The following is a 23,178-nucleotide window of genomic DNA, read 5'->3' as shown; positions in this document are numbered from 1 at the left end:
CACGTCCGTAAAGTAAAATGTCATCTTCACACCTCAACCTGGTTGGATGTTGTTGCATTCAGGGTTCATCTTGTTACATTTCCAAGGCTTTCCTACACAACAGTAATGTAACAGAACAACTTCGTAACCCCATTAGTCCAAACTGCTGACTTGAGACATCTGTGGCGATGGATGGGCAGAGTCCAGGCAGCTAACATGCAAAGTCATTGTAGACTTGCCCACTTATTGAATCCAGACCTCTTGTTATAACTGAATCATTGTGAACATTCATCCAGCTGAGAGGGGGTAGGTTTGCATTGCTTGTAGAAACACGCAGATATTTTCACTCTCCTATTGATGAGCAGAGAACAGAAAGCTTACAAAACAAGGAAACGATGCGTCTAGGGGGCCACCCTTGAGGGAAGTGTGAAATTTTCAGTTTTGTTCCATAATACAGCACCAAAACATGCAGAAATATCATGTGTACTGTCTGAGCATGCAGGCCGTTAATGGTGTATGTAATTATTATTATTATTTTGTATAATCATTGTGTATTCAGGAGCTCACCTGAAATAAACGGCAAGAGTGACTTAGGTGTCGAGTTAGGCACTAATTCAATGTTAGGGGATGTCAGGTCAGGAAGATCATTCTGTCCGATCTCGCTACCCAATGGTGGTACCAGGGGCGCCGCTAAGGGGGGGAAAGTTGGGACAATTCTAAGGGCCCACGCCCTTTAGGGGCCCCCAGAGATCTGAATGGGTGTGGTAGGGGGGCCCAACCTCATATTTTGTCATAGGGCCCAAAATTGCTAGCGGCGCCCCTGGGTGGTACTGTACATGCAATAAGCAACACAGCAATTGATCCTTAATGTTGGTGATGCTCTCCAAGTACTTGTATTGATTATTGCTCACTGAATTGTTCTGGTGCCCAATAAGTGGGTTTCTTAACTTCGGTTCAGCGTCTTCAGAAATGCCCAACAGAATCGAATCTCCTGCAAACCATCTCTTTCTTTGTGAAAGGAAATGGGGCACAGAGGGCAAATGTAGAATGCGAGTGGATTCTTGGGGAACTTTCGCTTCTTGCACGTCGTACCATTTCCCGCAGAATCACACTGTTCCATCTCATTAACAGCCTCCTGCCGTAGGGCTTAAAGGTTGTGCAGGTTTGCATTTTGGGTGGATGAAAGCTGCATTCCAGACATTAAATGCGTTTACTTTAGCTTAGTGATTTAGAGCAGCGTTTCTCAACCCGGTCCTCCGGGACCCCCAGACAGTCTGTGTCTTTGTGCCTGGAGCTGGGCGGGAGCAACAACATGGACCGACTGTGACTGTGACTGTGTGTCCTTGAGGACCAGGCTGAGAAACACTTCTTTAGACAGTTGACAAACTGGTGAAGTAAAATATATATTGCAAATTCTAACATGATGATTCCTGCCCTGATTACAGGCACTCCCACTGGTCCCCTCTGGATTGTACTGTATGGTTACTTATTTGCTTCCTTGCATGCTACAAGTTCTTGCCTCTTAATCTGCAAATTTACCTTAATCTGTAAAACCTGTGAATAAGTGACAGTGACATTTCATGGTTAATTGAGAGTTTTGTTCTCACTTGTCATTTCACAGAAACATTTTTTTTTACTTTGCACCTAATTTATGTTTCCTCATTTCAGTCTCACCCAGGCACCGATGTGACAGTGATTGACCTTTATGACAACATTCATAGTCTGACGCCACTGTGGAAACAGGTCGAGGGCTTCAGACAGATCATCTCCCCGATCATGCAGAGAGCCAGCAATGGAGTCCATTTAATCTGCTTCTCTCAAGGTCCCTACTGCTCATCCTTGCTTTCAATGTGTCCCTAAACCTCGGCGGTGCTCCTTTGAGTGAACTTTCTCCTAGCCAATGGTCTGTGTGCGAGTGCATTAGCCCCGCCTCACGCGCCGATGATACGCAATGCGCTGCCTGTTCTCCTGTCGTGCATCTTGCATATCTGGTTTGCCTGTGTTTAATCAGACTCTCTCGCTCACTTTGCCTCAGGTGGATTGATATGCAGGGGGCTGCTCTCTGTCATGCCTGATCACAATGTTCACACATTCGTGTCCCTGGCATCACCACAAGCTGGCCAGTACGGAGGTCAGCATTTAATATTCGATTAATAGATTTTCCAGTATGACACTCCGATCTTTGCAAGCATTTCTTTTATCCGATTGACAATGCACTTGTAGTAGAAGTTTGTTTTTAAAGATAAAAAAAACAAATCACCACTTTCTTAATGTACTCCCTGTTAGTAAATGCTTCTTTTCACTCTTTCCCACTATACCCAAGGAAGCATTAGACTAATATACAGTGCTAACGGCTAAACAGCACATTAGTGTGGCAATCTCACCATGCAGATGCCTTATAGCCATCTATACAGTCAAAACTGAGCTACGTGTTTTTTTCTTTCTGTTTCAGAAACTGTGTACTTGAAACATGTTTTCCCAAAATTTGTGAAGTCAAAGTTCTACCTCTTTTGCTACTCGCGTGCTGGACAGAAGTTCTCTATCTGCAACTACTGGAAAGGTGCTGGTGCAGTGACAGGGTGGGGTGCACTGGGAGGTGGAGGATGGTAGACTGTGCTTCTCGGCAGCAGCTGCCACATGCTCACTGCTCCTCTTCACTGCTGTGTGTGTCGCAGATCCCCATCACATGGACAAGTATCTGTCAAAGAGTGACTATCTGGCTGTGCTGAATGGCGAGAGAATAACCAGCAGCGAAACAGGTAATAAACTGCTGCGTCCTTCAAACGATGCGCGCAGTGTAAGATCATTAAATACTCACGAGTGTCAATTTGCATACCTGGAGATTTGGAACGATTCACTTGAATGCCGTTTCAGTAATCCAGTAAGATTATGCAAATACCTGTGGTGAAAATAAATTATACTGCAAATTGCACTGTGTATTACTAACTTTTACTTTTGTTTTTTAAACTTATTTTTAGTTCCCATTCCTATAGGAAGTAGGACATAACCTAACTCAGCCTTATTAATTGCACGTAATTAAAATACATCTCATTTAGGCTATGTTGCTTTAATCTTCTAGACTTGCTTTGGCATTCCAGTGGTATAAAACTGATAATATGCTGAACCAGAATTAGCAGACCTTCTCATGCATTTAACATTGCATTGACAAAAACATTGATTGTATATATAAAAAAAGTCAATCCAACTGACTATACATCTGGATATTTTTTGTATGTGAATGTTTTCATGCGTATGTGTCTGTCTGAGCCAAGACTAGCATAACGTGGCAGCATACTCAAAACAGTACAATAATTTTTTCTTAATTCAATGCACACTGTTGATTTAATCAGCATATGTGGTGTCTCTCGAACATTCTTAGGTTGGAAGACCAACTTCCTGCGCATTAAGAAACTGGTGTTGATTGGTGGCCCTGACGATGGAGTCATCACACCGTGGCAGTCTAGGTCAGGCAGCTACTTGTCGCTCTTTTTAAATGCTTTTTTTTTTGCTTGTTTCGTGTTGTCCTGTTCGCTCATCTTTATAAATACACCATCGAATAAACTTGAATGGATCAACTTCTTGATATTCTTTCAACAGTCACTTTGGGTTTTATGATGAGAACGAGGCCATTGTTGAAATGAAGGAACAGGAAGTGAGTTGTTAAATATGTTTTGTTGATCCTGATATTATTGGTCTTTTAATATATCACACTAACTGTCCTCCCTCTGTTTTCTCCACACACGCACAGGTGTTTCTGAAAGACGCGTTTGGCCTGAAGACATTGACCAATCGTGAAGATTTGGTGGTGTGCACCTTCCCTGGAGTGCATCACACTGTGTGGCACTCAAACAAGACCGTGTACCAGGACTGCATCAAACAGTGGATTGTGTAGCGTCTCAATATGTCACCTTTGCATTATATTTGCATATAGTCAGGCACGGAATCCAGTACCGATGATTGTTTGCTGGCTTTTTTTGAGACTTGCGTAGGTTATACTCTGGACTGGACTGTTCTCGTATCAGAAAAAAATCTTATGTCAAACTTGCTTATCAGTATCTTTAAATGTATTTAAGTGTCTAATTCAGTATTTCTTCCAGTGAATTAACAGCATTAATGATCTACTTTGATTATACAAACTGTGTTGATATTTACTTTTGAATATTGGGGACAGACAGATTTTACCTCTAAGATCTGAATGTCATGCTGGATCATATTAAGCTTCTAATCAGTTGGCACTTCCTTACAGGATACTTAAATGACAACATAAAATCAGCACTTAATAAATGTACAGTTGGAATAAACACTTTCTCACTATTTAATGAGAATATTTGTTATATGCATGTTTTTCATCTTGCCTGAATGGGACAGCTAACCGTGTACCAAGGTCATAGGTCTAGCATATCTGGGCACCGCTGCCTTGAAGGGAGATTAAGTGTAATTTAACCTAGAATGGCTGCCAAGGCCTGCTCCAAAAGCGCTTGTCTACCAAATGTGTGGCAAAGGTGCCACGAAAAAAACGCTGAAAAACAATCGCTGATGTGTTTTTGCTATGAAGAGACAGAAAAGCTTTAGTGTTGATTACCGACCAAAGGAAAATCTTTGCAGAATTATTCGTTTTTCGTTCTGTTTATCAATTAAAGAATAAGAAACCAATGACACGATGAGTGATTAACATTACACTTGTGGTTTTGCTTCTCGATGCTTTCTCTAGTAAACGGAAAAAGGAGTTCATGTCATTCCATTTGGAGTTTGCACTTCATACGTCGCTTTACGTGTTTCTGCTGACGCCGTGGCGTTTCTCTGTGATTCAACACAAAGCGAGCTATTTAGGAGGCAACATTAGAGCGAATAACTATGCAAAAACTCCGGCGAGGTCCGCAGAACAGGTAGCGCCGGTGACGTCAGCAAGGTAGAGAGCCTTGCTAGCCGCATGTCCTCGGTTCCGGCTCCGGCTCCGGCATGTAAGAAACCTTTCATTTATCTTATCGCTGCGTAGCTTTTCCCTTGATCTTTAAGAAGGAAGTTTGGGTAACGTTGCTTATTTCAGAAATAACCGGACTTGGTGTTCTGTAGAACGGAGTTGTATTTGAAAGGTCACATTTCCGCGTTTAGACGAGTGAAAAGCGTGGAGCGACATTCGGTGATTCTAATTTTAGATCGTGTCAAATGTAACGCGTTATTAGGATCTTATGTATCGCCTTTCGTGAAAAATGATTCCCACGGTACAGGTCTCTGTAGAGGCGAAGCGGTGATTTCTGTTAGAGAAACAGTCTTAAACTCTTAACAAGTGGCAGTGCATGAAAAGTTAGGATTGCTGCAACTTCGTGCAAATCTGCTTTTTTGTGCAGTCAGTCGGACTGAGGTGTGCTCGCCACTGTTTTCGAGTGACGTGTTTCACTTTATATTTTGTATTTTGTCGGCTTATTCGAGACCGACTTTTAAAAAAATGAAAAAAGAACGTAGCCTGTGATCTGGAGAAAATCTAAGTTTAACTCAAGTCTTAAATGAAAGGACCAAAAAGTATAAAATAAAACTGACATTTGGAGTACAGAGATGCATTGATTCGAGAGCTACTTTTTTCTGTGGTTGTGTGAAGGTCGCGCTGTCAGCCGGCAGCTTTCCGCTGTAAACAGACGCAGCGGCCTCTGAGCAAATAGCGCAGGTCTCTGTCTCTCTGTGCACAGCGCTCGGGGGATGTGACCTGCCACGTATAAATCGTGAAATATACATTTTACAACCCAACAGCCGATACATACCAGCGACCTAGATAGTACTTTCGGTCTTGTAGAATATAAACAGTTTTCTACTAATTTAACCCTCTTACTACTCTGGTGCTAATAGATTGGCTCTGCTGGTTTGTTTAATTTGTACGTAAGATTTGTGTCGTTTATTCTGTTGTATTGTCCGTCTCATCCTACAAGGACCCTGCTAGGCATATTGACCAAACTTATGTCAATGTATGATTCCCTTTTCTGCACCATTTTCCACGGTTTGATAAAACATTTCTTTAAAATAGTTGTATTGGCTCTTCTTCAGAGTTGTTTTGCACTGTGACCACAATGACCACAAAGGGCAAGGAGATGGGGTGCCGCGTATGTGGGGGGGCCCTCCAGGGTAACCAGCGGCGGTGGCTCTTTGGAGCCCAACAGAAGAGAGAGTCCCTGACCCCCCCCGACTACTACAGCAGAAGCAGCCAGCCTGGGTCTTCCCGAAGCAGCCCATGGGGTGAGAGAAGGCGGCCATTAGTGCAACATGTAAATAAAACCGGGGGCATCGTGCCTTCTGACAAGGTTATGTACACCCAGCGATCACTGACTGAAATTGGGGCAGTATTTGCTTTGAAACGGAGTGTTTTCTGACAGTCTGAACCATTGGTGAAAATGTTTACATTATGGACAATCGATAACAGGGCAGCAGTGAGTAGTGAATCTTAGGAATAAAAGCACACAAATAGTCGGTCCGAGCCAATGACAAATGCAGTATACGGTGTCATTTTTAAAGCAAGAAATTGAGTTTGAGTAACATTTTGAATTTAATTTAAAAATGCAAACTATTTTCTGTTGGGTTGTCATTTGATCACTAATATGTAAAATTCCTTGAGTTTGTTAGTAGTTTTTTTTTTTTTTGAAGAATATGATCAAGTCACTCCATAACCCCTAAATTCCATTTCAAGAGTAATAAATACATGTTGATAAAATGACCAAAAGTTTAAAGGTTTATTTAGTTTTCGTTTGTCTGTTCTTCCTTATTTTCTCAGGTAGCAGTCTGTCTCTGGGCTCCTCTCGTTCACTCTCAAAGTCGCAGCTCCCGTCCTCCTCCTCGAGGGGGGTAGACTTGCTCGCTGTCTTGACCCACACGCTGAATAAGTCCGTACCACGAGGCTCCAGACGCGGGGAATTCTTGTGTGGGAAGTGCGTGTCGACGTTGGAGCGGGTATTTAAGTTCGACACCGTCATCGCCCGTGTCAGGGTCTTATCCTCCGAGAGGCTGCAGAAGCTCGTTCAGGAGCGGGATAAGCTGAGGCAGGGGGTGTACAACGCGTACAGGAACCGTAATGCGCAGGAGTGGGAGACGAGGGGTGGGGCGAGCGAGGAGGAGGAGGAGAACGGGGAGGGGCGTGGCAGGGAGGAGAGGGAGAAGGTGACCGACGGATACAGGGACATGCTGAGAGACAACATGTCTCTGTCCGCATTCGAGTGTTGGTCAGAGAAATGGGGCTCCTGTCCTTATTTTCAGAGAACGGGGAAAAGATGCAGGAAGGGGAAACGATGTCAGGGATGCGACTCGCTGCGGGTATCGGACTCGGACTATGAGTCTGTGTGCGGTGTCCCCCGGGCCCTCCCCTTTCAGGCCTTCTCCCCATTGGCCCTCTCTCGGGACAAGTCGCGCAGTATGCCTCTGCATTGGTCGAGGATGTCGTCAGTCAGCTCGGATTCTGCCTCGTCGGCGGGCTCCTGCCACTCTTTCCAGGAGCCCTTTTATTTGGGCTCTGTTCCCTCCTTGATTTCCCCGGATGGCCCTGAAGCTTTCGATTGGCCGGAGGAGGAGAACGTTGTGTTGGGGAACATCCTGAAGGAGTTAAAGGCCATTGAGATGAGACCAGTTAAGTTCCCATCCGGCAGCCGGATTCCAGTATGGGACAGGAGCAGGGGTGGGTCCTGGGAATCGGCGAGGGACAGGTCAGGCTCGGACGTAATTAGGGCTCTGAGTTTTGGAGATGGAGGACACGATGAAGATGTTGCTGATGGAGAAGCCAAGGACGTGCTGACTGAACTGACTGATGAATTTCTTCCGCTACATAAAGAGGTGAGAAGATAAGCATGGAATTTTTCAACCCTGGTAATGTTGAATTTTAATTTATAAAACATCACAGTGATTAGGTGCTAATGACTGCCATGCAGACATTTTACACTATATATTATAAGCTATTAAATTGTCACATCAACTGGTGGATCTGATAGAAAATGTAAAAATGATCGTTTATAGATTGCGTTTAAGAGAGTGTCCATTTTTTTTGACCAAATATTCCATTTCCCTTTTTTCCAGAAACATAAAGGCCAAATGCACAATGTAGTCAGGCACTTGCGGGGACAGCTAGATCAAGCTTTTGGACGCATACGAAGCCTTGAGGCAGAACTGAAGGCCGCAGCCGGACACAAAGGGAATGGTGCCAGTCAGCCGGAGGGACCCGACACGGTGTGTATAACACATGGGAAAGACCAGAGAAGAACCTTCTGCTTTTCCTTTTGATTTTGATATTGTCTGTGTCTCCCTGAGGTTTTTTTTGCCAATTTGGATTCCATTTTGATGTAACATGCAGCTACACGACAGCCAGAACTCAGAACACATTATTGCCAGTATACGAACGTCCCGGAACTGGTTGTGGTTCAGTGCAAACAGTGAACAGAGAGACAACTGCAATTAAGAGGACACGGTACAAACAGGAATGAAGGAGAACTGTCCGTCGCAAACATAAGAGTACAATGGGGTTAAAAATTAAAATGATATAATTTGTAATTAATTATTAATAATCATAAAAATAAGTTTTTTATACTGGCTATCTCAAGGGACTATGTCACTTTCACGCCATATTCCTTTCCACAACAAACTGGTGCCCAACCTGCAGAAATTCTAGTTTTCAGTTCTCTTGGTATCATATTTACAAACCAGCTGTTGCATCACGCACACAGTGATAAAAAGGAATGTCATTTTCCACCTTTAAGTGGGTGTGTACAGTCTGCACACAAGGAAGCGTTCTCTGAACACGCCTTCCCCTGGAATTCTACACTCCGGGTGTAGTGTGCGCAGAGCTGCGTGATGACAGTGCTGTCCTTTAGACTAAGACGATATCCGGCTTCTCTGCTGCTGAGTGTGGCATCTCTGTGGTGAACCTTGCAGATTGTGTAAATGAGACTCACTGTGGTGTCATTCCGACGTTTGATAATTAAACATGCCTACACATATATCTTGAATCAGTTAAGAAATTTTTAAATAAAAATATTTGCCCCAGTGTTGTTTACATCGCAATTATCAAGTTTCCGAGAGGTAATTATCTACGTTTATGAGGGTGTTTTAATATGAAAGAGATTTTTGAAGGTATGCTGTGGGTACATAATGATAACCTTTGCGTGTATCACACTCAATATTTCTGCTTCCTTATCTCTGTAATATAAACATTTCTCCCCTCCGTTAACCTTATCCTGTCCTGCTTTTAAAATTTCAACACATTTGGTTACTTACACTCCAGTGTCAGACTTTTGTCTTCTCTTGTTCCCTTGACTTTTTGTGTATCAAAAAAAGCTTATTTTATTGAGGAAATAGATCCTACTACAGAACAGCAACTATTATCTTACTAGTGTTTGAGTCTGTTAAAAGCTGTTTATACAATCTAGGTTTATTTTACATGTAAAGCATAAGCAAAAAAGTAGCAGCTGGCTGATGAACTGATATGTGATGCTATCAAAACGGTCCAAAAGCATTATCTTTAAGGTGTGTAGCTCTGTGGCACACTTGTAGTCTTGACCATAAATTGTTGCTTCCTGGACAGGCTCAGATGCCTCTGGAGGGTGGTGAGGATGCGCTGCTCCAGACCCTGGGGAACGCACTGCACAGCAGAGAGAGAATCATCCAGGTGAGTGTGGAGAAGGTATCACTGCGCAGTGATATGATTGGTGTGTGGAGTTCGGTAGAAGAAAATAGTACCTAGATTAAAAAGTCTGTGGATTATCTTGAGTCAGCGGGTCATGATTTCTGGGAAGAGACCTTGCTGTTGAACTTCTCAAATATATTTTTCTGCCACTTTGAACAGCACAGAAAGAATGTCATTCGCTCCCATTATATTCCAGAGAAGCCTGACATTTTTACAGATGATATCTTCAGAACTTGGCATCTCCCAGCAGGACAACCTAGATGGATAGATGGCACTAAAGCCCACCTAAAACATACGTTTTTAACTGCGTCTTTAGGGCGCAAGATTCATTATTTGCATGATATGATTTATATTTGATATCAAAGCATGGAGGTCATCCTTTTAGCATATTGTTCTATGTATTTTTGCCTTTTATTTTATTTTGCCCTCATTGATTACTTCTAATCAGGTTTGTGCTTAAGGCAGGTACCTGTTAATCAGTCGGAGTCTCCTGTTTGAATATGTGTTGGATTTAACCACAGTAATTTCCCTGCTTGGTGAACTGACCACTGAGTCTCTCTCCAGGATTGTATGTCTTTGGTAAAAATGCTGCGTGCTGAAGTGGGAGGAGTTGATGCGGAGGCCAGACTGATGGAAAAACTGACAGATATCCTGAAAAACACGGACACTAAGGTGGGGACAGTGACATCACTGTTTCTGTTGTCATTACCGTTTGTTTTTTTGTGTCCTTCGTGTAAGCATTGTTTCAGTGAGGCATTTATTACATTTTTTTTTCATGTACATTTATAGTATTTGGCAGACGCCCTTAGCCAGAGCGACTTACATAAGTGCTTTAAGACGCTGCGATGAATTTTTCCGATACTAGCTCAATAAGGACCCAAGTTATGAATACCATCTATCTGAACAATCTGTTGAGAAAGTGCAACAAAATTAATTTATTTTAAATTTTTTTGTACACATACACACACACACACAGAAAAGAGCTGAGTAAGAATACAGAGTACTCCTTCAGGTATTTCTGAAAAAGGAAAGTTTTGAGTTGTCGCTTGAAGACAGTCAAGGATTCCGCTGTTCGGACATCAAGGGGGAGTTCATTCCACCAACTAGGTGCCAGGACAGTTCCTGTTTTGATGTCACATATGTATATTTTGTAAAACTCTGTGCGAGCAGTTCCTAAACAGAGGTGGTTGGATGGATTTTATGGATTTATTGTTAAATGGGTGGAGTAAATTTAAAATAAATGTTAGCTTGGCTGGGCCGTGTGATTGTCTGTGCAGTGGAGCCATTGCATGTTTACCTACGTAGGCTGTCTCTGTTTTGGACATACTGTGCGTTTCATGTTAATGTTCCCCCTATGTCTGTGTCAGCAAGCGTCAGAGGCTGTGCTGAGAGGAGAGAGAGAGAAGCAGGTGGCGCTGGAGAGGGAGGTGGAGGCTCTGAGGCAGGCCACGAGAGACAGGGAGCGGGACCTCGACACCCTGCGCTCGGCGCTGCACTGTAATCAAGACGTTATTGACGTGAGTCGCCATAATCCCCCAGGGTTTGGAATTACTTTTTTTATATATTGCACTACAGAGTCGCATCACCTCATGTAATTTTAGACGTACGGGTTCCTATAGTTCTGCACTTCACCCGATTTAAGCGAAGTCCTGCCTTTGTTCATCTCAGGGATTACGGGTGGAGCTCGGGGAACGCGAGCGAGTGCTGAGGGAGGGGCAGCTGGAGAGGGAGGCGTGGAGACAGAGGGACCAGGCCCTGACCAGGCTGCTGCAGGAGAAGGAGAGCCTGACCTGCTGCCTGAATGAGGCGCTGGAGAGTGCCCTGAAGGATGTTCAGGTAGGACAAGGCAGAAAGGGAGCAGATCACAGTACAGAACGTATGCAGAACATAAAACTACAGGCACTGGCTATAATATCCACATATTAAATTAATCACAGATATTCGATATTGAAAACCACTGGCTACACTGTTTCTGGGGGACCTCCCCCCCCCCCCATAATGTTATCATTCCACCCTACCCTGCTTTCAACCTGCCACATTCATTATGAGCCCATTAGGAACCATATAGGTCTGGTTAAGATTGGGTTGGAATGAAATTCTGGCAAGGGGTTCTCCAGGAGCAGGACTGAGAACCACTGGGGTAAACAAAAATAGATTTCACGGCGACTTTTCCACTAATCACTAAATTCTAAATATCTAATATTCTAAATACTGTGAATAATTATTTCCAATAAATGAGTCGTATTTCTCAATAATCTTAAGTTTGTTCTATCATCATACGCATTTTATTATGTTTTGTGCCTCATTCCTGTAGGCTCTTTCAGACTCTGTGATTGGACAGGGTTTGTCAGGTGGTGGGGCCGAGGGTGCACTGGCCTATCAGCTGAGAGAGAAAGAGACTATCCTATCAGGCTGGCTGAAGGACAGGGAGGAACACAGCGCCTCCATGTGGCGGGAAGTCAATCAGCTCACTACAGCCTTACGGGAGTTACAGACTGCGGTGCAGGTGAATTGTGATGGCAGCTTCCTAAATAGTGGCATAGATGTACCCGAGACTGGTTATATTACGAAAAGTAAGATATTATAGTTCCCAGGGATTAATGTATTCCTCCATGTTCTCCGTCTTATTTTTTAAAGTGAATTATGAAGCTGAAAAGTGAATAAAAACTTCTAAACTAATGTCACTAATTCCCAGTTTATATACTGTTGCCTCTAGCAAACAATTCAGATTTATAAAAGATACTGAAAGAACTTCAGTCTCTGGGATGGGATCAGCGCCGTCAAAACCTCAGCTTTCTTTTCCATTGTTCCAGTGTTCTTGCTGCTGTTCAGATATCCTCACATGAACTTCACTGCAGACGGCAGTGTGGCGTCTCCAGTGCAAACCGGTATTAACTCGTTCCGTCTCTGCAGGCACAGAGGGACAGCCACAGTCTGACGGTGTCGACATTAACGGCACAGCTCAGGGACACCCAGACGGAACTGAGGGAGCAGGAGAAAGAGAGCAAGAAGACACTTCGGGAGTGGCAGAGAGAGAGGGAGGACAGGAGCAGGGAGGAGAGGAAACTAAGGGAGAACCTGGAGAAGAGAGATGAGCTCATACAGGTACTGAGCACATTTATATGGGCACGCAGTAGAGCTTTGAAGATGGTGATGTGTGCTGATGGTCCTTCTCTCCTGCGAGCTAGCAGGTCCTCTTTGATTCCGAGGAGCGAGACCGTCAGCTCGCAGAACTACAGCAGCACGCTCTTTCCAAGCCGGAGCCTCGCACGGCCCTCAAGCACACGCTGTGAACGAGCATCTCTCCAAAGCGGCCACAGCAACGAGGGTGTCGGCAGCCGCGATTCCTTCCATGTGCTCCGGACGTCACATTGACGTAGAGATGTAATTGAAGAATGCATTTGTCTGTCGTCCATGCCAGGTGGTACGTTGGTTTCAGCAAGCAGCTGATTCGAGAATCATAACAAAGGACAATTCATTCCAAGGTGTGGGAGGATGTACACGTTTGTTTTTTCGTTTGTTTGTTTATACCAGCATATTGTAAACAGCTGCACTTTAACTGTCTGGTAATTGGGTAAAAACTGTGTTGCTATTACGGTCAAATGGTTGTTTGACCTGTCAGTGAGGTGATGCTATTGTATCTCGGTGTGCGGCTTTGTTTCAAGCCTTAACGTGCAGGACTTGTACGTCAGTGTATAGCCTGGTGTTCAGGTATTCCAGGGTTCATTGTTTTCTTTACAAATGGCAGACTGCTTATGATTCAAGTTATTGAACTTCACCAGTGAACTCATGTAGTGTTTTCACACTACAGCTTATCCATCTGATCAACACCTTAATTTCAAATATTTTTCTAAATGCAGTAATAATGATGTGGAACTTGTGCCACCTGGGACAGAAGCTGATGTTTTTTTTGACCAATAAAAGTCACCCCTCCAAACCTAAAAAAAATTAAGATTTTCTTGCTTTTATCTATAGACGTTATATGCTGAATTGCTAATCATTAACTACAGACACCAAGTTGCGGACAGTGACGTCAGGGTTCTATTTTTTGTATCAATTGTATAAATGTTTCAGTGAGGTATATAACGTTATATTCTTGTGTTCATTACACTACTTTGTATCACATATGTATATTCTGCTACCCTATGTGTGAGCAGCTTCTGAACATGGCTGGATGGATGGATATTGTGCATTTATTGTTAAATGGTTGGAGTAATTTTACGCATCCTCGGATTAAATTTATTTAATATTCACCTGATGGATTTGTCCTGTGCTTGATTTTTATCTCGCATAACGCACAGCGGTACTGGATTACCGAACTTTTACAGTACTCCTTTCATTCTGACAATGGGCGCGCGCTGCCCAATCCCCCTCCGTACCGTGTTTGTAGTTATGGTCGCTTAGGTTACAGCGCTTTGCCATTTCAGAGAAAGTGACCGGACTGGCAGCCGAACAGATGAGTACCATTTACTTACGTAATTACCCAAATTATTACTGGAGAGTAATTGTACACTATTCACACATATTTGAGTGCATGAAAATAGATTTTTAAAGAAAAACAAGTAGTCATTTAACTTGATGTTTTATTTTCAGTAATTGCATTCCAAAATGCTATTCCAAATACACGTGTATATGTAAAATTACTTGGATGTACAAACTCGTAAGAACAGCGCGAAAGTTTGATCAAGTTATTTTTATAGTACAAATATCTGTGTAATGAATTGCTTGGGTTCTATCGTTAAGTCCCCCTTCGCGTAAAATGCCAGCGGAGACGATCCCACTACCGTCGGCTACCATCGGACCGCAGTCCTGGCACGACGACGCCGTGCGATCGATCCGCCGAGCGGAGCGGCTGGTGCGGAAGGTGGGAGTCGCAGATTCGAGCTCCAAGAGGCCGCGCAGCTGCAGCGCCTCCGCCGGCCGCTGCTCTAGGCGCGGGGACCCAGGCCGTAAAGCTGAGGGCAACTTTGTAAAAGAGGATGACGGTGCAAATAAGAATGAAACTAACGATACAATTATACCCTTATCTGCAGCTGCTATGGTGAGTGTAAGCATCACCACACAAAACACGATCTATTATTACTTATTGTTTTGCACATCTTTTTAAAATTCGCAGTTGTAATATCTACAGTGTGATATTATTTGACATTTTATTAGTGAGAAGGTCACGGTGAACGTCTTTCCTTTTCAGCGGCCGCGCTCCGCTCTCCTCCCGTTTTATAGCGCCGTCTCCCCTCCTTTCCTGCGGGAGCGGTGCCTGGATGCCGGTACAGGTGTAGCTGTGGGGTATATGCGCTGCGTGCGGAGCGTGGAGCTGCTGCTCCGTCAGCAGGCAGGCAAGGTGTGGCTGGAATGTGTAAAGCTGGAGAGGGAACGGGGCCACCTAGAGGGCATGCTGAAAACTCTCAGGAAGAACTTGATGGTCAACAGGAGGAGCGTGGAGGACAGGACACTGAGACCAGCCCTTACGGAGACTGTGAGCAGGCCGGCGTTGCTACTCTTTATTACGTGTTCCTTGTTATTAGGTCTTGTTGAAATTCAGAGCATGGGGACTGCTGTTATGCTTGTAGAATACATTGTATAATTGAGCATCAGATGGGCTTGCACCCCCTCTCAGAATCTGCGCAGAACAGGTCGGCTGACTTTCATTCATTGTCATTCTTTCAGGGCAGAGATGGAGCGGACGGCCTGCTGGATTATGAGAAAAGAGAGCTAACCGAACTGAAAAGTCAGCTGGAGGGCACACTGCGAAACACCCTGGAACAACTACAGGTACCAAACCCGCGCAATACTGGCAAATAGGTGTCTGTGTATTATGAATTATAGTGACTCGGAAATGTTTTGCAAGAGGTCTTACTCCAGGCGATTCTCATGTGTGGCTCCCAATTGAAATCATCATCAGACTTCCTCTTCACCTTCAAGAAACGTCTCAAGCCCCATCTGTTCCTTGAATTCCTCTATTAGCCTGACGCGTTTCTATGTTCCCTGGATGTTCTTCATGTTGCACTTCTGGTCACCGAATAGTCTTACTACAGTAGGTTCTTGCTCTGTTGGGAGATGTTGTGTAGCTCCTGCTCCAGTCCTGCTTACACTTGTACCCGGGTATTCAGTGAAAGCTCAGCCTAGTTGCACTTATGCATAGTTGACTCCCCTTAACAGGACCTATGTTTGTAATGTGCTATTTGCCTCACTTGTATGATACTTTGGACAAAGGCGTCTGCTAAATAAAAATTAGATGTTATGATTTTTGAAGGTATATTTTACATCTTGGCTTTTGTTCATCACTGTCTTTCATAGGCCCTGAAACAGTGCAGCAAGATGCTATTAGAGTGTTCGAATGAGAGGTCGAGAGTTCTGCATCTACTGCCCCGAACTGGGTCTCGCTCTGCACAGGGCTGTTGCTCTCCTGATAGAATCCAGCTGAAAACCAGCCCTGTGGGCCCATACACTCCAGGTACTGTTCATGATAATTAGTTTCGCTTTCTAGGCATGGGTCAACCCCTGCTTTCCTCTGCTTGGTATTTCCTATTCTCCCCCTTTTAAGAATGCGAGCAAGCAGTGGCATCTTCTTGCATGGCTCTGAGCCAATCACGGTCGCTCAGAGATCAGATCCGGCAAATGATATGCGAAGCCACAGCCAGACAAAAAGCAGCCCACCAATCAGTGAATGAAGGCCTGGTGAAGAAAATAAAAGAGACTGTCACTCTGAAGGTATGGGGGTCAGGGGGGTAGCAGGAGGATCTAGATAATTTTATATAATATTTTATTATATTAATTATAGTACAAGTGAGTTTCAAATTAAGTTTCACAGTTTGTCAGAAAAATTCCGATATCCACTATCTAGTATTTTTGGCCAAGATTGTAGTTGCCACATATTTTATTAAGGCTGTTTTAGAAGGCTGTTATGTGTAATTTTGAAGTTTTACATCATAGAAAACAAGTTTTTTTTTTTAAATCATATTCTTTCTGTTTTCCTTGTCTTTCAAAGCAACACCTGACTGTGAGCTCAGCAGCGACCAGGCATGCCATTAACGGCAAACACAGGCAGCTGGACGGAGTGGAGCATAGCCACGGGAGAGCACTGGTCAGCGTGTGTTCACTGTGTTCAAATCAGAAACCAGAAATGTTTCCCATTACTCTCTATTTTGTTTTGGTTAGGGTCCAGTGTCCTGCAGAGATTTGCAGTCCAGAGAAAGGCTGGACAGGCCAGTGGTTCAGTTGTACCGAAGACACTCTGGTAATCAGCTGTCTGAGGCTTTGCACATTGTACAGGTAACTACACTTTGTTTTGATTTGGAGTGACCTTATTTAATTTCCTTTATGATGTTTAAAATATACATTGAATCACAGATATTTTTTTCTTAAGACTCCTTCATGTTTTTATCCTGCAAATTCCAGAATACATAAAAATAATGTTTTATTATTATCAACAACAACAACAATAATAATACACATTCTTTTTCCTGACTGCTTACTATTAAAAATTCAAACTGTTATAAGATCTGTAATACTATATATACACTGCATCTCTCAGAAAAAATACTAAGTTTAAAAGGCAAACAATAGCTGTATATGAATACATTTATCCTCCGACTTCACATGAAGGGGAGGGCAGCACAGTGAGTCTGGGTTGGGGGTTTCAGATCACTGCTCTGCATGTGGAGATGCATGTTCTCCCCGTGTTGCATTGTAATGTCTGTGTCTTAAGTTCCTTTCACTAACGCACATCTGTTACTTTTTATTCATATTCCGCTACAGTAGCTGTCCTTTGTATTGGGTCTGGTTACATTCCGGGGTCATCCCAATAGAACGGGTTGAATTTAAACGTGTTGATTATTTCCTGTTCCTCAGGGTACTGCCAAGCTCCGGCAGGACCTGTCCTCCTTGGGCGGAGAGCTGGGTCATCTTAATGGGGCTCACATACAATTGATGGAAAACCTTCAAGGGAAAGAGGCAGCAGCCCATGTCGATGCTGCAGTTGTCAGGCTTCGCCGGCGTCAGACAGAATGCCATTAGAGGACGCTCTCTGATTGGCTGCGGGGATAATGTTAATATCGCAGAATGCCATTAGAGGACGCTCTCTGATTGGCTGCGGGGATAATGTTAATATCGCAGAATGCCATTAGAGGACGCTCTCTGATTGGCTGCGGGGATAATAATATCGCACTCATGTACTTCATTTTGTGCATTATAACAATCCTGTTCCACTGGATCATTATGTATTTGACTGAATTTATTAACCACTGAGCTTTTAAATACCAAAGTGAGCCTTTCATGGAATGCATACAGTCATTATTGTTTTAGAGCTTTTAGTTTGCAATTGTGTGCTTTGAATTTGTTGTTAAAATCGTGAAGTGCAGTGTTGCAAGTATTACAGGGATCAAATGAATCTCACCTTTTTTCAGTTGTTATTCTAAGAGTAGTTTTTTGTATTATAAAGATTCATTTTATGTGTGTCTGAGATTAAAAACGTCATGTGGTTTTACCGAATTGCACAAATGATCTTGTTTGTAGTGTATAATGCTGATCATTCATGATCAGGTGTGGAAATAAAAATTTTGAATTCACCTCTTAGCCAAGGGTGGGCAGCTTCTTATATGCGTATCATTTAATCTCTGTCACGTTTCACGTAATCGTTGAGGCCAACGGTTTCCTTTCAAAAGGTAACTCAAAACTACAGAACAACTGCCCTCATGGCCTGTTCATCCCCTGCTTACCCAACTGAAAGTTAATTCTCACTTTTTTTAGCAATAGAAATTCTATATGCGTCATTACTCATTGTTGAAATGCATGATTGTTATTATGTTATAAGCAGAGAGCGTTGAACACTCCTTCAGGATACTAGCTGTTTTTGAAAACCCCTCAATTAAGTCCTTTGGGAAGTGGAGTACTGTCAATCTTCAGACCAGAATCTCTTTACAGGTATAATAGTAAGTTGTGCTGTAGCCTTCCTGGTTTGTATTTATGTGGACCAGTTTTGTGTATGTAACATTCAGCATAGCCCTCCCTTCTCTGCACGCTTTAATAAAACTGACTGTTCCAGAACATTACAAATATTTATGCTATTTTTAATTTCACTTTCAGTTCACCCTTCGAACCTACATTTCCGACTCCCCCGAGAAGTTCTTCACCAGTGTAATACTTTGAAATGGTACATGGTGTAAAAGTTTGTGAACCCCTGTTTTAGGTAACCCCAGACATGTTATATGTCAAAATTAAATCAAGTAAAAAGCTTCCTTGAAAGCAGCCAGAGAAAATTTTCTGGCACATTTTCTGATAACCAGTCTGAAGAAGTTTAACTCCGCAGTTCTGCTAGATACACCTTCCATGGTCCTGCTTCCCGGCCGAATGTAGCTGTCAAATCAGATGTGATGTCACTTAAGATTTTCGTGCCTCTTTCATTTCCCCACAGACTTATAAAATACAACATTCATAAAATTACACTTTTATGGTGGTGCATACTAGTTTTATACTGTATATGCAATTAAAGGGGTTTCATAAGTTATTTAAATTGGTTTAAAACTGAGTACTTGTTATTCTGCTATACAGGTTTTAGTCCCTCCCCCTACTCAAAGTATGATTGTTTTTTTTTTTTTTGGTGAGGGGGTTAGGAGGACTGACTATATGATGGTGACAGAGCCCCCTACTCCATTTCACTGCTATCTGCTCTGTGGAGGTGCCCGGGGATCTGCTTCATGAAATATTATTACAGGATGTCTAGCTGATCAGCTTCTCATTGCTGTCTGAGGTCCTAGCAGTAAGATGACCCTGTGGCGCAATGGTAGCGCGTCTGACTCCAGATCAGAAGGTTGCGTGTTCAAATCACGTCAGGGTCAGTCCTACCTTTACGTGGTGGGAGAGGACTCTGGGTTCAGTACAGTATCTGAAAGGCAGCTGTTTTGAATCCTGAGGCCTAGGGAGTAGTTTATTCCTCTTTGCACTTACTCATAGTCAGAGATGTAGTAGTAGGTACATGGTATATACTCATGTCCATGAAATAGATTTACTGTATACCCAACTAAAGATTGTCAGAAATGTATATCAGTTAGAGGAGAAGCGCTTATATAACCGTATGTTTGGAAAATGCTGTTTGCTTCGAATAAAAGCATGAAGCAGGATTTCTCAGTTAGCTTAATTAAGTTAAGTTGAACCCCACTAACTGTGAAATCCTGCTTTGTGGAACGTCCTCCAGGTCCAGGCTAACAAAGGCAAACAATTCCAAGGCATGACCTAAATCCATATACTTTGAACTAGTGCACCAAGCCACACAATCGATTCAGACAGTATAATAAATGCAAATAAATGCTCATAAATGCAAATCGCAAGAAAAACGGAACGTAAGCAAGGATCAGACACAGAAAACAGACCATCAACCAGCCACTCAGCATGGTGGAACATTCAGTACTTCACAAGGAGTTAACTGAAAAACTAGATGTTTTTAATCCATGCAAATTAACCAGGTAGATGAGCCAAGGGTGTGACTAATATCCAGGGGAGGCAGAGTGGGACCCGACTGGGTGTGGTTGGAAGGACTGATGCAATTGTTACATTGAGCAAGAATGTTCCTGTTGTCAAGAGTTTGTTGAGCTCAGACTTAAGATACATGTGTTAGGAATATGCAAATTTTACAAAGATGTAAAAAAAAAAACGTACTCCAAAATTAGATGTGTACAAGTGATTTCTGCAGAACTTGCAGAGCCGAGGTTGCATTTTGCTCTACATACTGGAGCGATACAGAAATAACTCTGTTGAAGACTATCCTCCACAGGAATGTAGCTTTTGTTAAATTGGAACACTTAAAAAGTGCTGAACACAAGCTTTGGCATTTTCAACATTTTGTAATATCAGTATTATGTTTGAATAAAGAACCAAATAGTGCTAGTGATTACAATTTCATCATATCTGATTTCCCCAGGTCAATGTGTGTTTAATCAGTCTCAAGAAAACTGATCTGAGTTTAAACCTAAATTGTAAATGCAGGGATGAGAAAACTGTGTTGTGTGGTATTTTCCTCCATGGCTATAGATATATGCTTGTACTTGTAATCAAAATGTAAGAACAAGAACACAATGTGAACAGCACTGGCTTTATTATAAGCCAAGCAGTCATAACAGCCGCCTCTTTGGAAAGTTGATCTATGGAATTTTTATGCTGTAGTAATGTAGGTGGGTTTGGTTGTGCAATGCTTTTAAATAGTCATGTATTGTTATTCCAAATCAAAACCAATTCGTCAGAAGGTGTGTTTAGCTTTAAATCCAAGAGAAGTATAGAGAGCATGCGGCCAGAAGTCATTACACCCCAAACCTGTTCTCTCTTTTCATATTCAAACATTTCATTTGTGAAGGATAACAGTCAATCCTCCTGTAAATACTCAACTTTCATCTACGTTCCTTGAGCTTGTTTGTTCTCCACTTCCCTTCTCTACCTCAATTTCCCGGAGTCACAGGATTCCAAGTCACTTGACTGCACCTGCTCTCTGCTTAACATCATGTATCAGGAAATCATGTTAATTTGATGTCATTTCTGCATTCTGTTCCTCGTTGCCTCTCCCCTTTCAGGAGTTTTACGTGGTTTTGAGTTAATGCTGCTATGGTCTTATATTGTTAAATGTAACAATAGTTTGTTCATACCTTTGCTTTTCATGCACTGTTAGTTTCCATTTAGACAAATAACATAATAACTTTAGTTTTGTCATTAAACTGTAAACAGCTAACTGAATTGGTCACTAGGGTGGAGAAATATTTTGAGATCACTGATATGGAAAGTGGGGAAAAACATCACAGCAATCCAAACACTGACTGAATATGATATTTGGGAAAAGCAAAACAGACATTGTGTGAAGAGCAGTCAGCTGCAAAAGGTAAGACCTTGTCATTTCATTACGCTGATCTTTTTTTACAAGATCTGTTTTGTTATTCCTCCTGCAGCTTATTACCTTATAGCCTATTTATCTTATTTGTAATTGTATGTGTAACAGCAATTTCGTATTTTGTGTTTGTGCTTGTATGTGTGAGTTTTTGAGCATCACTGCAAGCATTCCGTTGTATGGATGTCCCTGTCATACTTTGCACATGACAAATAAAGACTTTGACTTGTAATTTTAGGAAATAAGTTGAAAAACCAAAACAGCAATAATGTCTCGCCTCCTTTGCTTTTTGTTATTTCTGCGCATCTGTTGGCAAGTAAACAAAGAAGGAGTGAAAATTACAGGGGATTGATATATGGCACCACTGCTGGTAAAATTGTCATACTGCTGATTTACCTTAGTCAAGGTAGATACATCGTTACTCTACTAAAATTCACCCCCTTTTTAAATTGCTGTTTATATGCTAATACTTATAGTACATGAGCAGCTGCATGAAAATTGAGCTGCCATATATCTGCATCACGTCAATAAATATCCGATATCTGATGCCTTTCTTTCTTACTGATGATATTTCTTACTTAGTATCTCTATTAGTCCCTCTGTTGTGTTACACCTGCGTGTTTCCTCCCATCTCTCCACTGGACTGCATCAGGTTTCCGGCTGGGAACCGAAGTGAGAATCCACTCGCTTTGATGCAAATGCTACAGTTCCGGGTCTCTCGGTCTTGAACCTTCCAGTTACGGAAACTGCACCATCGCCGGGAAACCACCATTCCCGTCAGAGTCTTGCAGGTCATGATGCATCCTTCAAGTTACACAATGATTTTCAGTTTGGAGAACCTGTCAGGGACTGTTCACTGTATGGGGATTGTACCCCAGGGATTATGCATTTATTTGGCTTTTGATGAGCATTATTTTTTTTACCTGTTTATGAAGAACATTGACTAAGGTTACTTCCCATCCAAATAATGACTTGCACAATGAAGTGCGGTAAAATGGACCACGCCCTGTGTCAGTATAATAAGGAGAAAAACCTTGTGTCACATGATCATAAGCTGAGAGGTAAACCTACATCTGGGCCTTCAGGACGGGAGTTTTCTGTACTCGGTCTTACTTTGTCAGCTCTTTCTTATTCTTGTTGGAATTATTTGTAATTAAACAGTGCATGAAATACATATTTTTAAATACTACATGTTTCGTTTGAGTGTCAGGTAAATAAATGTAGAATACCGTATAATGTTCAGTTTAAGATAAAACTGATATTTATGGGACTCATAACTTTCCACTCTGAATGAAAACACTCGTGTGGAAGGTGTTGTTTTCTCCAAGCATGGCGGTAATGAGTAGTAATTTAAATGTGTAGTTAGCTCATGCGTGTCAGAGAAGCCACTTTTCTCCCCACAAGCCCCAGAAAATGCTGCTCTCTTGACTCGCATGTGCATTTTTAAGACTTTATCCCCATTTGCAGGAGGCGGCCATGTTGTCTTGTATGAGAATATCTGTGTCCTCTCCTCCCTGTGCAGCCTGACCAGAGAGAAGTTTGTCCTGGTAGTTAACGTCAAGCTCTGCAACGCAGTTGGTGCAGAGGAATCTCATGGGACCACCACAATCCTTTTACTTCCTACATTCTCCTTACTCTGTGGTAATTAAATCCAGCAGTATCAGCTCAAGTACATGAGGCTTTC

General features: G+C 42.5%; 3 protein-coding genes and 1 non-coding gene across 9 annotated transcripts in view; all 4 read left to right on the top strand.

Moving 5' to 3' along the window:
• Positions 1 to 4,304, top strand: part of LOC125749589 (lysosomal thioesterase PPT2-A-like) — a 71,029-nt gene extending 66,725 nt beyond the window's left edge. For all 5 annotated transcript variants that reach the window (XM_049027013.1, XM_049027014.1, XM_049027011.1 and 2 more), the window contains exons 3-9: positions 1,648 to 1,801; positions 2,015 to 2,110; positions 2,432 to 2,539; positions 2,655 to 2,738; positions 3,359 to 3,443; positions 3,577 to 3,631; positions 3,728 to 4,304. In XM_049027013.1, the coding sequence (XP_048882970.1) occupies positions 1,648 to 1,801; positions 2,015 to 2,110; positions 2,432 to 2,539; positions 2,655 to 2,738; positions 3,359 to 3,443; positions 3,577 to 3,631; positions 3,728 to 3,871 (726 nt within the window). In that variant the 3' untranslated portion in view covers positions 3,872 to 4,304. The remainder of the gene's footprint in view (positions 1 to 1,647; positions 1,802 to 2,014; positions 2,111 to 2,431; positions 2,540 to 2,654; positions 2,739 to 3,358; positions 3,444 to 3,576; positions 3,632 to 3,727) is intronic.
• Positions 4,305 to 4,683: 379 nt separating this feature from the next.
• On the top strand, positions 4,684 to 13,886 carry si:ch73-95l15.5 (uncharacterized). Of its 2 annotated transcripts, none has more exons than XM_049026990.1 (11): positions 4,684 to 4,940; positions 6,016 to 6,204; positions 6,737 to 7,785; positions 8,026 to 8,175; positions 9,527 to 9,610; positions 10,193 to 10,300; positions 10,996 to 11,145; positions 11,297 to 11,464; positions 11,943 to 12,134; positions 12,542 to 12,733; positions 12,817 to 13,886. In XM_049026990.1, exons 2-11 carry the CDS (start codon positions 6,039 to 6,041, stop codon positions 12,919 to 12,921), a joined length of 2,364 nt encoding a protein of 787 aa, XP_048882947.1. In that variant the 5' UTR covers positions 4,684 to 4,940; positions 6,016 to 6,038; the 3' UTR covers positions 12,922 to 13,886. The 2 variants fall into 2 exon arrangements, with proteins under 2 accessions (XP_048882947.1, XP_048882948.1); XM_049026991.1 differs by lacking the exon at positions 4,684 to 4,940 and adding an exon at positions 4,966 to 5,007.
• An 87-nt stretch (positions 13,887 to 13,973) lies between these two features.
• Positions 13,974 to 18,197, top strand: ccdc105 (coiled-coil domain containing 105). Its single transcript, XM_049026997.1, has 9 exons — positions 13,974 to 14,103; positions 14,372 to 14,669; positions 14,820 to 15,104; positions 15,296 to 15,400; positions 15,926 to 16,082; positions 16,173 to 16,339; positions 16,617 to 16,712; positions 16,787 to 16,900; positions 17,480 to 18,197. The coding sequence occupies exons 2-9, from the start codon at positions 14,388 to 14,390 to the stop codon at positions 17,642 to 17,644; spliced, it is 1,371 nt and encodes a 456-aa protein (XP_048882954.1). The 5' UTR covers positions 13,974 to 14,103; positions 14,372 to 14,387; the 3' UTR covers positions 17,645 to 18,197.
• Positions 18,198 to 19,392: 1,195 nt separating this feature from the next.
• Positions 19,393 to 19,464, top strand: trnaw-cca (transfer RNA tryptophan (anticodon CCA)). Its single transcript has one exon. It is a non-coding gene; the product is annotated as a tRNA-Trp (tRNA).
• Positions 19,465 to 23,178: the final 3,714 nt, after the last annotated feature.

The sequence above is a fragment of the Brienomyrus brachyistius genome, chromosome 9 (genome assembly GCF_023856365.1).
Source record: "Brienomyrus brachyistius isolate T26 chromosome 9, BBRACH_0.4, whole genome shotgun sequence".
Classification (NCBI taxonomy): domain Eukaryota; kingdom Metazoa; phylum Chordata; class Actinopteri; order Osteoglossiformes; family Mormyridae; genus Brienomyrus; species Brienomyrus brachyistius.
This window is presented reverse-complemented; position numbering and strand designations above follow the sequence as displayed.

Excerpts from the sequence above, each read along its gene's own strand:
- si:ch73-95l15.5 (XM_049026990.1), top strand. The coding sequence starts at position 6,039 with ATGACCACAAAGGGCAAGGAGATGGGGTGCCGCGTATGTGGGGGGGCC. Across the intron at positions 11,146-11,296 it reads GTAATCAAGACGTTATTGAC|GGATTACGGGTGGAGCTCGG; the intron begins GTGAGTCGCCAT and ends TGTTCATCTCAG. Across the intron at positions 11,465-11,942 it reads GTGCCCTGAAGGATGTTCAG|GCTCTTTCAGACTCTGTGAT; the intron begins GTAGGACAAGGC and ends TCATTCCTGTAG.
- ccdc105 (XM_049026997.1), top strand. The coding sequence starts at position 14,388 with ATGCCAGCGGAGACGATCCCACTACCGTCGGCTACCATCGGACCGCAG. Across the intron at positions 15,105-15,295 it reads GACCAGCCCTTACGGAGACT|GGCAGAGATGGAGCGGACGG; the intron begins GTGAGCAGGCCG and ends TCATTCTTTCAG. Across the intron at positions 16,901-17,479 it reads AGGCTTTGCACATTGTACAG|GGTACTGCCAAGCTCCGGCA; the intron begins GTAACTACACTT and ends CCTGTTCCTCAG.